General features: G+C 35.2%; 1 protein-coding gene across 1 annotated transcript in view; it reads right to left on the bottom strand.

Annotated features, from left to right (window-relative positions):
* The window catches only part of ADGRV1 (adhesion G protein-coupled receptor V1), a 266,178-nt gene that overhangs the window by 203,519 nt on the left and 46,942 nt on the right, over positions 1-15,717 (bottom strand). The window contains exons 17-30 of the mRNA XM_032674825.1: positions 15,292-15,418; positions 15,024-15,209; positions 14,139-14,319; positions 13,381-13,544; positions 12,610-12,733; positions 11,939-12,205; positions 10,393-10,519; positions 9,797-10,014; positions 7,961-8,704; positions 5,537-5,910; positions 3,424-3,600; positions 1,559-1,739; positions 764-966; positions 4-133 (exon numbers count right to left, since the gene is read on the bottom strand). Of these exons, the coding sequence (XP_032530716.1) occupies positions 4-133; positions 764-966; positions 1,559-1,739; positions 3,424-3,600; positions 5,537-5,910; positions 7,961-8,704; positions 9,797-10,014; positions 10,393-10,519; positions 11,939-12,205; positions 12,610-12,733; positions 13,381-13,544; positions 14,139-14,319; positions 15,024-15,209; positions 15,292-15,418 (3,203 nt within the window). The remainder of the gene's footprint in view (positions 1-3; positions 134-763; positions 967-1,558; positions 1,740-3,423; positions 3,601-5,536; positions 5,911-7,960; positions 8,705-9,796; positions 10,015-10,392; positions 10,520-11,938; positions 12,206-12,609; positions 12,734-13,380; positions 13,545-14,138; positions 14,320-15,023; positions 15,210-15,291; positions 15,419-15,717) is intronic.

The raw sequence follows: 15,717 nt of genomic DNA, 5'->3' as shown, positions 1-15,717 counted from the left end.
TACCTCCTCCCTCTGGGTTCAATAGCTCCACTTTAAAAGTTTTTTCTAGTTCAGGAATAGAATTATCAGTGATGTTAACAGTAATGTACTTGTATCTTTCTCCTGGCTGAAATTCCAGCGTGCCCAAAACAGCCTGCAATATGAAAGCTCTTCACATTTTTGTTCAAGTTAAATGTTTTTACCCAAATGAAAAAAGAAATACAACCTATATTCTTTTTGTCTTTATCAAAACGTCTACTTTTCTTCACTTTAGCTTTGAAAATATCTACTGAATCTTTTTTATAAGAAAAAGTCATCTACATTCACCATATTATGAACATCTGCATTCATCTACATTTTTCTGCATGAACAGCAGTTAGACAAGCAAACACAGACACATACAGGTTATTTTGCTGAACATGTACAAATAGAATCTTCACCTGTACATGCACCTGTATGCTCATATAAAGTTTGATATCCTTAGCAACAACAGGAAGTATCCATTCTTGCTGCATTGGTAATTCTCACAGGGAAATCAAAATCAAAACCAGAGGCTTTTCCTAGGAAACACAACATGCTGTACAGAAAGGAGGCCAAAGGCACATAGTGACTCACATTTTTAAAGTGAGTACAACACATTCATTTATCAAAACACCATATAAAATAAAGTGTTTCTGTGAAAAGAATCATAGTTGAGCTACAATACTTAAAATGAATGCTACCTCCAGGACAAACAGCTCTAATTAAATTCCTAAATAATTACACACATGTGCAATGGCCATACCTGATAATCTCTAGGACTGGAAGCTGTAAGCGGCACTGTCTTGTATTCCATAAGAACTGTTCCAAGAAGCCCTTGTGCACGAACTACCAAGAGTCTGATGCATCCAGCTTCTTCTTTAACAGTAACATGGGGCACAGCAGAGGCTGGTAAAATCATTTCATCACCTGCCTCAGGAGGTGGCCCCACTGAGAACTGTAGTAGACCTGGTAGACAAAAAGTACAATTTACATGGCTTCTCCTACCAAATTTCAATTATGGTAATAAGTTGAAACAAAAATATATATAATGTTTATATTTAATATTTATGAAATTTAAAAACAATTATTCGGACCCAGTCACGCTATTTCCAGGGATGTGCATTGTACCATTCCCTCTCTCACTGATATCCATATCAGTCTTAAAAAACCACATCACAAAAATTAACTCAGCTCTTCCCAAAAGAGACCAAATATGTCATAGTATTAGGTAGTTATTGGTATATTAAGCACCCTGAAATGTCTCTCTCCATAAGGAATACTCATTTCAGAAAAACTTGCATAAGATCAACTACATACAATCTTTATTTGGATCATCACCATTTGGTCTGGGAAGTTTTGATGTCTTTTTTTTAATATTCTCAAGAATAAGTAACTCAGTTTTCAGTCTTGTATAAAAATTATGAATTAATCTCAAATTAGACAAAGCGGAACACTCGGCATTGCTTCCTCAACTAGCTAGGCTAGGCAAATTTTTACCTCTTGAGCTAGAACTATACATAAATCTGCAATAAGACTGTATCATCTTCGACATTGTTACCATATGGGTGGTCACTGGCTTTAATGCTGATGTCAGTAGTTTCCTTTTCTGGATCTATACTTGCTCCACTGGTAGGAGTTGAACCTATTTTTCCATCTCCAGACACTGCAGAGACTAATGTCACACGGAAATACTCATTTAGCTCTGGAATGTCATCATCAATAATATGCAAATTTAGGACCTAGAGAAGGACCAAATCATGGAGAAATCAAACTGTGCAACATACATCACTTATGACCCTGCTTAACCCATCAAATTCTTAGTCAATCAGCTGTATCCACTGTGAGTTCAGAAAGTAATGCAGACAACATCTGTGCATTCCATGTAATTTAAACTACGTTCTAGGATAATATTTTAATTTTACAATACCCATTCAAAAACATCTTTACCATGCTTCCATAAATGGAAGACATATTGTCTTAAGTGCTTCTAGTTACACAAACACATAACCAAGCAAGAAACTATTTATATATCCACCTTATCATAATCATAGATATATTGAGTACATTGAAAATTAAATATCTGACAGATTTTAAAATCTTTAAGACTTTGTGCTTCAGGAGAGACATTACAGTGATTAATCCAACTTACAGAGCACGTGAAGTAAGCTTTTTATGTCACCTGACTTACAGATCATACGATCAAGTAACATAACCTGATCTGCATAGACTAATACATTCGTCTCAGACAATTCCAGCTTTCTATATATTGTGATAAGATTTGACAAATATATAGAAGAAAATGTTTAAGTAGATGATCATATTTAGAGCTGTGGGAATAAGTAGCTTACAGGCATCAATGGAAAGTCTCTCAGGATATCTCACCTGACAAGTGACTGCTCTCAGTCTGTTTCTTAGGGCCATGCCCATTAGCTCCTCTGTAGGTAGACAAATACAGTGAAGCAAGAGGGTATACCAGCCCTCTTTTGCCACTATACAGAATAAGGCAGGCCTCATCTATGCTACCAGACTGGAAAAGCTTGGGAAATTTTACTTTAAATGACTGTATGCAATGCAGTAATATGTTTAAATAGAGAATTAAAGCTGAATAAACAGTGACATGAGCATACTATTTTCCAGTATCACAAGTTTTTGCCAAGCTCTTATCAGTTATATTATTTAATGCAACCCACAGTTCTAGTGGAGCCACTGGGAACCTTTCAAATGGTGTCAGTGGGTTTCAGTCAGTCCATACTTACTTCAGCAGAATGATAAAAGTGAAACTAAAGATAGCATTTTCTACTAACAATCCACCCTATGTTACAAACACTAACAGAAATCACACACTAACTTTCTACAGTATTGTGATCCCAGATCACTTCTTCAAATAAATGGGAAATTCCTGTGCTGTGGGTCAGGGTTGAATTCACAGAAACAGATTAATCTAAAGAGACAGAATGTCACAAACACAGTTGCAAGACACTTGATTGCAGCAGGGAACTTTACTGCTGTCTATTTTATTGACACAGTGATAAAACTGAGCTCCAAAACTCAGATCAAAACCTGATCATATTCCAATTTTGAAAGTCCCTGGATCATTCTTTTCAGCCCAGGACTACCTACACTTCAAGTGTAAATATAGATATACATAAACTTAGTATATACATGTATGTAAAAGTATCTCATGTATTATGTCTGTTTAAGCATACATGTATGCACGGTAACATGTGAAGTGAGATGCAAACAGATCTATAGGCATTTATCCTATCACTCATTAGATGCCAAAGATGAAAAAAAACCTCACAAAATCTAATAAAAGCCATGTGGAGGAAAGCCTTTAGCATGAAAACCAGTCAACTGTCCTTAGAAGGTGTTTTCCAGGTTTCCAAGGACAGTATGAATAGTTAATAGGAAGGTAGGGTTTACCTCTGATCTCTGCCAAGGAAGGAATGTGATAGTGCCCCTGCTGTTAGAAAAATCGCTAACAGAGTAATTAATGCCAGCAGAATCAACTTGTGAGATAATGTAATTTATATACACATAGTCCAGGGCACCCCTTGTACGCTCCACGACACAGGATATAGTGGAACCCTCACTGGCAGTCTGGAAGAAAGCAAAAAATTGGAGTGTTTGTTATGGTCAAAGCAAATCAAAGCAATAAATGTAAAACACGGAATTCTCTAATCCTAGTCAAATGTTCAGGATTTTTTTATTGCTGTCATGTTACTTGCAGCTCTTTTAGAGTAGTAGGAAGCTGATACTGAACTTGGTGTTCAGAACAGTCTTAATGGAATTTGCAACAGCCTCTAGCACCTCCCTGAAGTAAGCCAGTAACTGTACCTTGTTGTTTGTTTTGGAAACTATCTCTTCCCCCAACCTACATCCCGAAGACAGAACGAATATGTTTCAAGTGTATATGTCAAAAGCAGCTGAAACTATTTTTTATATTAATGTCAATTATTTCAGTTTTATTAGTAATAATTTAAAGAAAGATTTGGATTCCCTCTTTCCCCAACTAAAAACATAAAATTAAACTATAATTTCATCATTTAGGAAAAAATCTGAAAAAATTCTTGTGCTACAGTCCTCTTTACAATTCTGTCTTCATGGAGAACATCACTCAGCAGCAACAATTTCACATATTTGGGACAGAGCAGGGATTGATATTGACCATGTATTTTAGAAAATTATGATCATCAAACAAAAGTAGAAAATAATTTTATTTGAAAATTGTCAGAAAGGCTAAACTTTTTTTAAGTCTTAGACAAATTTCAGAGCTGCTGTATAACACAGTGCACATACTGAATATGCCTTCATCTGCTTAACAGATAGATATAGACATAAAGAATTAAACCGCTTATGAAACAGTGCTGTGTATCTGCATCATTTCTGAGAGTCCTCTGGTGAAATGGATGTAAGATAAATGTGAAACAATTAACATGCCATATAAATTTTTAATTGTGTTGACTGACGATCTGTGGCATCACAGAATTATCAGTGGCATTTCAAACTGAAGGAATCTATTATCATAGCAGATGGTAGGCACCAAACTGAAAACTAGTGTCACTCAGGCAAGATGGTTAATTTCAAATACACCATAAGTACTTCAGTTACAAAGAATGTGCTTCAAAGGTTGTAATAGTTCCCAAATTGGAAAGCATTATGAAATTTGTTTTCAAAAATAATCCATTAACAATAGAAACAGGCATTGTGTCTTTCTCCCTCATAATGATTAAAAAGTAAAAATTAATTATGGTTATTTCAATCCTCCCTCCAAAAGTAACAAGTTCATATACTGCATATACGGTGGCCACCATCAAAGGCAATTTAATTTTTAAAGAAAGTAACTCACAGCCAGTATCAACTGAATTAATATCAAATATAATCAATTAATATCTTATAAATTATGACAGCAAGTGATTGTGGAAAAATACAGCACATCTTGTCAGTGAATGACCTGCAGTAAAATTCTTTCAAGCATATCACGTAACACAGAAAAAAATATAATAAAAAAATATTGGTAATAATCCATTTTCAAAAAAAGAAAATTGAACTTTATATTTTAATTGGCAACCCAGTCAGTCACGGTTTAATCCCAAATGTCAATTCAGTATCATGCAGCTGCTCACTTACCACCTCTCCCTCCCCATCAAGAGAAATCGGAAAGAAAAGGTAAACCTCAGGGGTTAAGAACAATTTAATAACAGAAATAGTAACAGATATTTGTATTATTACTATAATAAAATATTATTTTATTTTTACTTCTATTACTATTATTTCTTCTATTATTATTATTATTAGGAGGAGGAGGAGGAGGACTATTATTATTATTACTAGGAGAATTTAAAGAAATGATACAGCAAATGCCAGTGTGACTGAGGCTATATTAGCAGAACTTACACATTTTAAAATTCTGAAAAAACTTCGCTTAACTACGAAAACTAAGAATGTGAAATCAACCTGTGAAGGTCAGTTAGTCTTGCCACTAGTTTTATTGTATCCAAAATTTCTCCTATAGTTTTCCTTATGAACTCTTTACCTCAGGAATACATGCTCCAGTGAAGCCAAATAAACCATTAGCATTATCACTTTTCTGTATTCTTAATCTTGCTGTTGTGTTTTCTTGTGAAATTCGAGCTCCACCACACACAGAAATGAGCTTTAGGATGAATAACTCCTCTCCTTCTTCCTCTTTGTCATCCTTTGCGGACACAATGAATGATTTATTGGTCTCTCCTTGCCGATACTCCAAATACCCAGAGACAGGGTGGACGTCACTCTTTGCAGGAGTTGCATGGAGTTCGTAGATCTCTGCTTGTGTCAACTTTCGCTCATAAAGCCTTACATCCTGCATTAACCCTGTGTACCTACTGCTGCCATTGATTCCTGCTCCAATTCTCACTATTCCTGGACCTGAGAAGGAAATTGTAATTTTCCTCATGTTATTGTTATTCTTCAAAGTAATATATCCAATAAATGTAATTACTAAAAAACACAATGTTAAACTGCTTATTATCCCTGGACTAGAAATCATATTGAAATGCAAATCAGGAGGCTCCTCAAGCCTCATCTCAGTGTTAGAGGAAGATCACCACAGGAAAAATAATTCCATCCTAGACAGTTCAGGTTTTTCATCCTACCAGTTTTACCTGCACATTGTCACCATCCCTTATTTTAATGAATCTTGGAAACTTCTGTCTTTCCATTAGAGATTTCTAGGGCGTAGCTGCAACTCCTCTCACTTTTGTTTTGCCAAACATTTGCCTTGTCTATTTTGTGTCTCTCTGCTAGGACAGTGAATCCATTCTGATGACCAGAGTATTAGCCCTTCTGGACACCATGGACTGGGAATAGAGGCTTCAGAAAAGTACACCAAATTCCAAACGCTTTTTACAACAGTACTAATATTTCTCTCCCTCCAAACAATTATCCTGCTCAGCAAGTCAGGAGGTCACAGTTGCCTTTTTCACAAATATACTAACCTAGTAGGTCATGCTACAATACAGATATTTCTTCAGCTGTTTTCTGATTTTTGAAGAAACTGTGCTTTTGAGTGGACTGACACCAAGTGTCACTGCCAGAGAAAAGCAACCATGGCCACTGTTAATGGTCCCAAGACACAAGGCAGAGGATGGTGAGAAAACCCAGGCTACTGTGCTCACCACTGTGTAGTATGCAACATTAAATGGAGAGAGATTAAATCCTTACCTGACACTTGCAGTATCTCAAGACAGAGAACACACCATCTCCACTAATATAGAAAATTTACAATGACTCAGACATCCCTCTAGCAACAAAAGCATTAATGCACCTCACACATCTTTGTTTGAGAAAACGAGGGGAAAAAATCCTTTCTGAGCTACAGTACTGCACATCTGACAGATACCATTAATTGCAGAGGCACTACTTTGTTACAGAGGTCAAATTTCTCAGACTTCAACCACTGGAAATTTACATGTAAAAATAAAATCCTACACTATAGACTTAATGAAGTCTCCTCTACATTACTATATGTTTGTGTACATATAGTGCACAATATATGCATGTAGATGTACATGCATTTAACAGAACTGTATGTTTTTTTAATTTTCCTTCTTTGATTACAGAAAAGGAGATTATACTCAAGAACTTGATAATCATTCACTGCCTATCCCCGTGAAAGAATATATGTGAAACTGATGGTGAAAGAAAGAAAGGAAAAAGGATGGAGACTATTTCCAAGGGGAAAAAAAAAAAAAAGAAAAAAAACACATGGAAGAGTGAGAAATTGCAAAAGAATGAGTAAATATAAATGAAAGACAAATGTATTCCCAGCATATAATATCTGACTTTGTAAAGGAATTGTTCTCACATTCACTGCTATGCTAGTTCAGTGTAAAAGTCCATAATGGTTACCTGCAACTAAAATCTGTGACTATTCAGTTAGAGAAACTGAAGTACACATGCTAATGTTCCCTGGAACACTATTAAACATACAGGCATAATTTTCATATACCATGTGAATATATACTTAACTAAATCTGAACTCTGAAAAATTCTATTGCTTACAAGATATTGGCTTAGCTGTAATAAAATACACAACTAGAAACAAGAGCATTATTATATTTTGTTTCAGAAATAGAGAAGAAAGAAGTACGTTCTCAGCTACAGCACTGTAAATCTTATGGAAAGTATTAATGGTAAGTACATATTACTATAGGTATACACAAAAAGCATACATATAGAAGTATACTTATTATTACTTTCAAATTATTGCAATCCAAGCTCTGTTACAGTTCTGATGCTTTTTGGAAACTTCTCAGCTCTTATTTCTATATGCTTTTTGAAAATCCTTAAAATTTTCCAGCCATTCGTTTTAACCAACTAACAGGATATAATAACTTCAGGATTTTGCATACACCTTTCAAGGTGTTCGTTGCAGAAGTTTACATATGGAGAAAAATAATGCAAGCTATTGACTCACCATCAGCAATTGCTTCTCCCTTAAGGCTCTTAATTCCTCCCACAACTGGAATTCCATCCATGTAAAATTCAATTATACTTTCATCCAGAGTAATCAGAAGGTGAATCCAAGTATTTTCATCCAGATATTTCAGAACTGCTGCTTTAGCTATGTAAGTCATATTGGATCCTAATGCTGTATAATGAAGCACTACAGAAACATGAGAATTATTTGTTTGGATTTTCACGCCATAATATAAGGTCCCATTACCGTCATCCTTTTCAACTATATAACCATCAGTACTGACATCAGGAATTAACCATGCTGAAAATGTGAAATTAGTTACTGCAGTATTTCCATTGTATAGGTATTCCAGATCAATAACTCCAAATGCATCCTCTTTTCCACTGAAATACAAAGCATCTGTTCCGCTGTGATAGCGTCTCATGTGGGGCTGAGATTGCACTGAACTTGGAAACAATCCCAGCAACAAGAAGTCTACCATTGATGGTAGTCCAGCTTGAAATGTACCAGACATTATTTCCCAGCCTAAACGGACAACACCAAAAGTGCCTTGTTGTCTCCAGATGGTGAAGTCTGTAATATAGGAAAGATCATCTTCAGAAAGAACATCTTCTGCTATCTCTTTGTCCTGACTCTCTGGATCTATAACAAAGACTCCAAAAGGGTCATCATTGAATGGGATCATCACAGTTACAGCAAGGTTTGTTTCAGACAACTGACCATCAGGACCAGAAGACCCACCTATATAACAGAAATTAAGAGTAAAAGTTAATGGTTTAAAAAATGTTACTAACTATTTAAACTTTTTTAAACAAAATAGATTTCTAAATAGACCTAAATCTTCTTTAAAGACCCTCTGACCTCCTAGAAATTGCTCTGATTTAATATTAACATAATTTAAGTGCACTGGTTTTAAAACATTATGGTGAACATTTTCATAGAAAACAAAGCTGTATATTATTTTTGAACTGCAAAATATAATTGTCTTTCAGCTAAAAAAGATGAGCTCCAGTTTTTCTGAATTAGTAATGAGATAGGTTGCTTTTGATTAATGTGAAACACACAGGGTCAAATTCATTTCTCATATTACTTCAATATTTACAAAAATATGAAATGGCAACCTTTGACCCATTGCCTCTGAAGTAAGCAGAGATCCTGCAAAATCTGTAACCAGTTGTGTATTAAAACCGTTGCCAAATCCTGCCATAATCTACATCCATCTACTTCTCCACCACAAGAATTCATGATTTGAAGATCATGATGCGAATGTAGAGCCTCCACGTACCAAGTGAGAAGTATTCTACCCAACTGAAGTAGGAAATCTTCTGTACACACATATGGATTTCGCTTACAGAAATGTCAACACATTTTCAGAGGTAGTCTGCAGAGAAGACCATAAATAATACCAACGTGGAAGGAGTCCAGCAGATTTGGAACTCCGGTGGGCAGGAGACCTGTAGCAGTTGTAATTTAAGTGATATGAAGTGGTAATTATATGTATTTTACCACCTCTAGAAAAAAACAAACCAACCAACCAATCTCCATTACGCATAGCCTTTAAAATCTTTGTTTTGTCTTCAGCTATACAAAGCTCTACAGCTCTGAAATCACCAAAAGGCATCCTTTTTAAAGGTGGGATGACCAAAACTGTATTCATCAAAACTGTATTCATAAATTAAATGAAAAATAAAACCTAAAATCTTATGAGAAAAGTACAGGGCATCAAAACATGATTTTAAATGCAAAGCTCTTCAGAGGGTTATTTTGTTTTGATCGATTAAACACAATTATTTTCTATGAGAGAGGAAAAGAATGGTTATATGAAGACAATACCTGAAACATTCACCAACTTTAAAATATAAAATTCATTGAATTCAGGAATTTTATCCGAAATAGCATGGAGTGTTATTGGCTTTGATCCTTCACCATCCATGAAGTACACAGTCCCAAAAGTTTCATAGAACTCTTCTCCTGGCCTCAGTGTAGAGTCATTACGGAACAGCTGCCAGGTTACTGAGACATTGCCAAAGTGTCCTCTATGTCTCAAAATTCTGTTCAGAGACACAGAAAGAGTGAATGTTCTCACAGGTATGTATCAGCATTCTCCACTAGCAAAGGAAAACACGACTACACTAATCCTTCTTACTGTGAAAAACACTATACAACATTCTAAACAGCCATGAACAACATATAAAACCATGAATGGTAATCCAACCCTCTTCAAAGGCCTGCCATTTCACAGTATAATGCTACTCCCGGGTATACCACAGATACCTTAGAAACAAAGTAATCAATTAAGGTGCATGCAAAGTAGTATTGTTAAGCCAAACATAAGTTTATTTTGCACTTTCATTATGTAAATAATATAAATGAAGGTATAGTTCAGCAAATGTCTATGGGATTAAATCAAAGTATATGAGTTTACTTACAAAAAAATGTTACTTTTTCCTTCTTCCACTGTCTTCTCTAAAGGTTCCAAGGAGAAAATTCCATTAGGATCATCATTTGCTTCAATAATAACTGTAGCCACTCCATCACTAAAGACAACAGTATCCCCTAAAAAGAGGGTGATTCATTTTATCAAAACTGGAATCAGAAATGGAGGTAACTCTAAAACTGAATATGTTTCCTTCTCAAACCAACAGCTTTCATGCAAACAAAGAAATGAGCAATGATAATACAATAGCTGAAAATCAATATTCAAGATATTCAGTAACAGGCAAATCAGAGTAAAAATAAAAAATATGTAAGTAGCATTTCAGGTAGAGAGCAAGAAAGTAGATTTGCGGAAAAAAATGTCAGTGACATGACCAGAAATGATGCAACTCTGAGCAGAAAGGATTGTATGAGAGTTAGTACTTCACGCTTGATCAATTAGTCAAGTCAGAAGAAAAATATATGTATTCAGAGATCCCAGCTCTCCTTTAGACCTAGAACAGAAATATTGCACTTTAACTACATACAAGGCAAGATCAATGTCTAAGAGGTTATTCATATTCATATCATAGCCTACCTGAAAGGAAAAAATGCAAGATATCTTTGAAGTAGAGCAAAGGTAGTAGGATTTCTCTGTTTATATTAGCATGGTAGAGACATTCTAACACCATTCTTATGTCCACTGAAGTACATTATGTTTCCATCCCCATACTGTTTTTCACCCCTTTTAAGAGCACTAGACCAGCTTTTATTCCAAAGTAAACAATGTGTTTATGGTTTTAACTTCATATATCTCTATCTGTATTTTCTCTGAGGTACAACTGTCCAACACAATTTTCAAAAGGGATGTAACAATCAAGGCCAATATATGCAACAGATCATAGAAAGAAAATAATCTTTTTTTTTTTTTGCTTTCAGGAATGCATAAAGAAATATTCTATATTCTACCCATTCTTGTAGGAATGCATGTCAGGAGAAAAGCCATCACAAGTTCACAATAAGATGGTAAAAGGAAGTACCAGCCAACTCTGAACACAGTTAATAAAGTAGAAGCAGATCGCTGAAGAGAAAATTTAAGAAGAGAGAAGAATGGTTTTGTCCAATCATTTCCATAAAGTTGATGTTTTGTAGAGAGCTGAGTATTAGAATGAATTCTAGATGACCTCAGGAAACACATAAGCCACCTTATACTCAGGTAATTGATAAAAATTACTTATTCATTATATTTAACTTATATTTTCTTCCACGGGTCAAAACCCCATCTAATTTGGAGCATTTACATTTGAAAAGAGATTTTAACTCCAGTTGGTTTAGCAGGACAGTTTTCAGCTGTTCAATTTAATTTTTGTTTCCAATTCAAGGTTCAAGATGAAAATCCAAACACTTTGTACAGTAATTTCATAGAAATGTTGAAGCAAACTTTATTCATATAATGCATGGCATTTATATATTGCTTTATGATAAGACCAAGCTGTAAAAAATACAGTGAAAAAAAAAAAAGAGAGACTTACTAAACACACATTAAATCATTACTTTTACCTGTAGAATTCAAAAGGAAGATATAAAATGTTTCATCAGTTTCAGGGATATCATCATCATTGATATACACAGACAAATTCTGCTCTCTTTCTCTGACATCGAACCAAATGACACTGCTCTTTCCACTGGGAACAAAGTCTCCCTCCTCAGCTGTTGCATCTCCATTAACAGTCACATACTGAACAGCAACAGCAGCATCAGCAGATCCATTCCTTAGGACTGTAAAGTTTGCAACACTCCCTTCTGTAACGCTCACTGTCAGAGGTTCTGAAAAAACACAAGCAACAAACCTCCTTCAGTTCAAGCCTGAGCTTCTTGCCTCTGACCTATTTACCTGATCCTCGACGAGAGGATTCTTCGCCTCAGGGAAACATGAGGCATATGTACTAAGGGCATGGAAGTACTCGCGGGTACAAGAGACTATGGCAGTGCTTAGTCACCTGACCAATCCAGCATCAAAAAAGAGAGCAATGAAATAAAATGAGGTTCTGAAGTAAAAAACAAAACAAAACAAAACAAAACAAAACAAAAGCAAATTCAACACGACATCAACAAAAAGTACATTTTATAATAGCTCCACTAGGATTAAGGTTTCTCAATTATCTGGTCTGTCTGTAAAATCTCTTTGGGCCAGTATATGAATTCAACATTTAAAAACAATAACATCTAACCGGCAAAATAAATGGGATCATCATTCCTTGTAATATGTAAAAATGCACTGGTTATATTGCCCAGTCTTGCTCCATTAGTAGCATTGAATAATCTGATGATGAACACTTCCATCTCTTCAGGTACCTGAATGAGAGAGTATTAAGAAATTAATTTCTTGCATACAAAACAATGAAGAAATTAAAATGAACAGCTGAGGGGTTTAACAAACCACAGATTTTTGCATGTTGTTGTTTATTTCTTGATCCTTAGGCGTGTCAAGAGGGATGACAAATGACAGTTCATTCACTCACACAGAAACCATCATCAGTCAAAAACCCTTTACATAAATCCTCTCATCTTAAATGTTGTACCAGTGATCCAAAAGTTATCTTGTAGTTTCCTGCTTCTGATACACATAACTTATTTCTACAGCTTTATTTATTTATTACTAATTATTCTCATTCTTTCTTATATTACTTCAAATATATCCACATTAAAAACAAAAAAAATGGGATTCTTGCTATTAAAACAAGGGATTTATTTATTTATTGTTATATCTTAACTACACTTGACTACTGTCAGCCTTTAATTTTTTTTGTTTATAGGTATGCACAGCATCTTGAATTCTTTTATGATTTGCCTAAGTAAACTTAGTTTTACACCAGTAGTTTGATTCTTCCTACAAATAATTATCAGGCTCTTAAAAAACAGAGCTTCCTTCTTAAATTGCAATATTTTAGCACTTCTCTTTTCTCCACACACTTACACAAAAACACTGTAAAAATTATTACCTCATCTGGTAGTGAATAAATGGTGATATTCTTTGAAAACTCCAGATTATCAAAGAAAATAGTCCCTTGTTCTGGATAGACGTCATTGGTACATGCTGGGTCAACAATCCAGGACACACTAACATTGCCATAGTTTCCTTGGCTTCTTAGAACTCTGTAAGCAGCTAAAAATGCAAACATATACAGTCAGTGTGCATCTTCAGAACAACACAAGTCAAAACCAAAAAGGTCAGCAAAGTTGAAGCAAAATGAAAAGGAAATAATGAGTAAATCCACTCCTTGTAGAACAAATAATATGTGAGAGCACTACACAAAAGGGTACACACCCTGTAATAGACAATTACAGCAGATCAAACTTGGTCAAATTTGTAATTTGTTATTGTACTTGATACAACAGAGATATATAAACTGAAGTCACACATATGAAAACTTAGCTCTATTTTTCCCTCACACAGCACCCTATTTCTCATGTTTCCCAGGTAGAACTACTACCTCCAGGCTGCATCTTGCATGTACTTCAATATTCTGTCCCTCCTGTCTGGCATATTTTCTAGCCATATCTTTTACTGGATTGACCCCTATGGCTTTCCAGGCCCCTTCAGTCTCCACTGCTCACTCATCCTGCTGGCACTGTACCCCTTCAGAAACTTCTGAGTGGAGACTTCAGGCAGACATTGTCCTAGGAAAGTGAAATGGGGAAAAGAAGCTTTGCAGGGGCAGATAGCAGATAAAGCAGTAACTCTAATAAAAAGAATTACCAGCGTAGATGATTTCTCCTTTACTTTCCTTTATTGTTACTGATAGTTCACCAGGTAGAAACTGAATAACACCATGTGGATCATCATTCTTCAGAATGGTTATATTGACCCTTGTGGCACTCCCCAGCTTGCCTGGCATTTCACTGTAGCCACTGAGTACTACAGCATATACCTCATCCAGCTAGAAGAGGAAAACTCAGTCAGAATAAAAAGGCATATTCAGTATTCACATCAAAAAAAAACGGGCAAACATCCACTGTCTGTAGCCAGGTAGAAAGAGAGACAAATTTCAACAAAAGGAAACCACACACAAGTTCTACGTGCACAATGGTTTTGTACATTGCCATCTATAACAGGGAAAACAAAGATTTTAAAACCATTGACACTAAACTAATTTTGAAGGAACGTATTAGCTTGCATTATTAATCTAATGGGACTTTGTACTTCATGTACTTTTTGGAAAAAAGCTCTCAGAAAAAAAGCATCATGGAACACTAAAACAAGTATCGCATCTTTGTATCTATACAGCAAATATTAAGGTAGACTGGGGAGCACTGAGTGCAATTAGCAGCTATTTAGCCAAAAAGAAACCAAAAGAAAGCAGTTGTTCATACAAAGTTCAATTAAACAATGTCACAAATGCTAAAAAATTACATGTAAAAGTAACAGTTTCAGTTTGCCAAAAAAAAAAAATCCACCGAGGACTACTAAAGCCAAAGATACATTCTCATTATCCAGGTATCCCTGTTTTGGAGGCTGGGAATACATTCTGTAGAAAAGCCATTGCATACTTGTTCTGCTCCTATATATTTTTCTATATTTTAATAAGTGACAAACTGTCATGCTGTGAACACAGTTTGAAGAGGGGAAAATATTAATTTTTACCTCTGGAATCCCATCCATCCTTGTCAAAAGAGTAATTCTGATCTCTCTTTCCCCAGGCTTAAACTCCAGAATTCCAGCGCTTCCATAAAACTCATTGTTGTCCCTTGGTTCTACAGTGTAGTGCAGAAACTGCCTGACAAGACTTCCTTTGCTGCGGACAATCTGCAGTTCAACAGAATCCCCTTCCTGTAAAAAAGAAAATCCAGCTTTTCACAAGCACTCTGCTTAGTTGCCCACAATGATTAGGAGAAGTTATTCAGATAAATACCTTTATGCTGTAGGGACCTCTGGAAGATGGAGAAAATTCAAACACCCCTCCAGGATCATCATTTTCCAAAATAATAATTTCACGGGTTGTAAACCCATATTTCAATATTTGATTTTCCACACTGACCCTGGGAAACGAAGGCAAAAGAATTTTTTTGAGAGATAGTTCTCTTTGTTAAGTAAATACACATATGTGTAAAGGACATCAGAATCCTGATGAATTTTATGAAAAAATTATGAATACAATTACCTGCAAAGTATATAATAAATTAGGAAAAACATGTCTGTTTGTTTCATGTATTTGCAAAAAAACCCAGCTTTGCTTCTGAAGTAACTTTGTTTCATTTCCCTAGAGATGTTAATTTTCAATAACACTGTTTGAAGTTCATTACATTAAAAATGCCAGAAAAATTACTACTGAAGGATG

The sequence above is a fragment of the Chiroxiphia lanceolata genome, chromosome Z, assembly GCF_009829145.1.
Source record: "Chiroxiphia lanceolata isolate bChiLan1 chromosome Z, bChiLan1.pri, whole genome shotgun sequence".
Lineage (NCBI taxonomy): Eukaryota > Metazoa > Chordata > Aves > Passeriformes > Pipridae > Chiroxiphia > Chiroxiphia lanceolata.
This window is presented reverse-complemented; position numbering and strand designations above follow the sequence as displayed.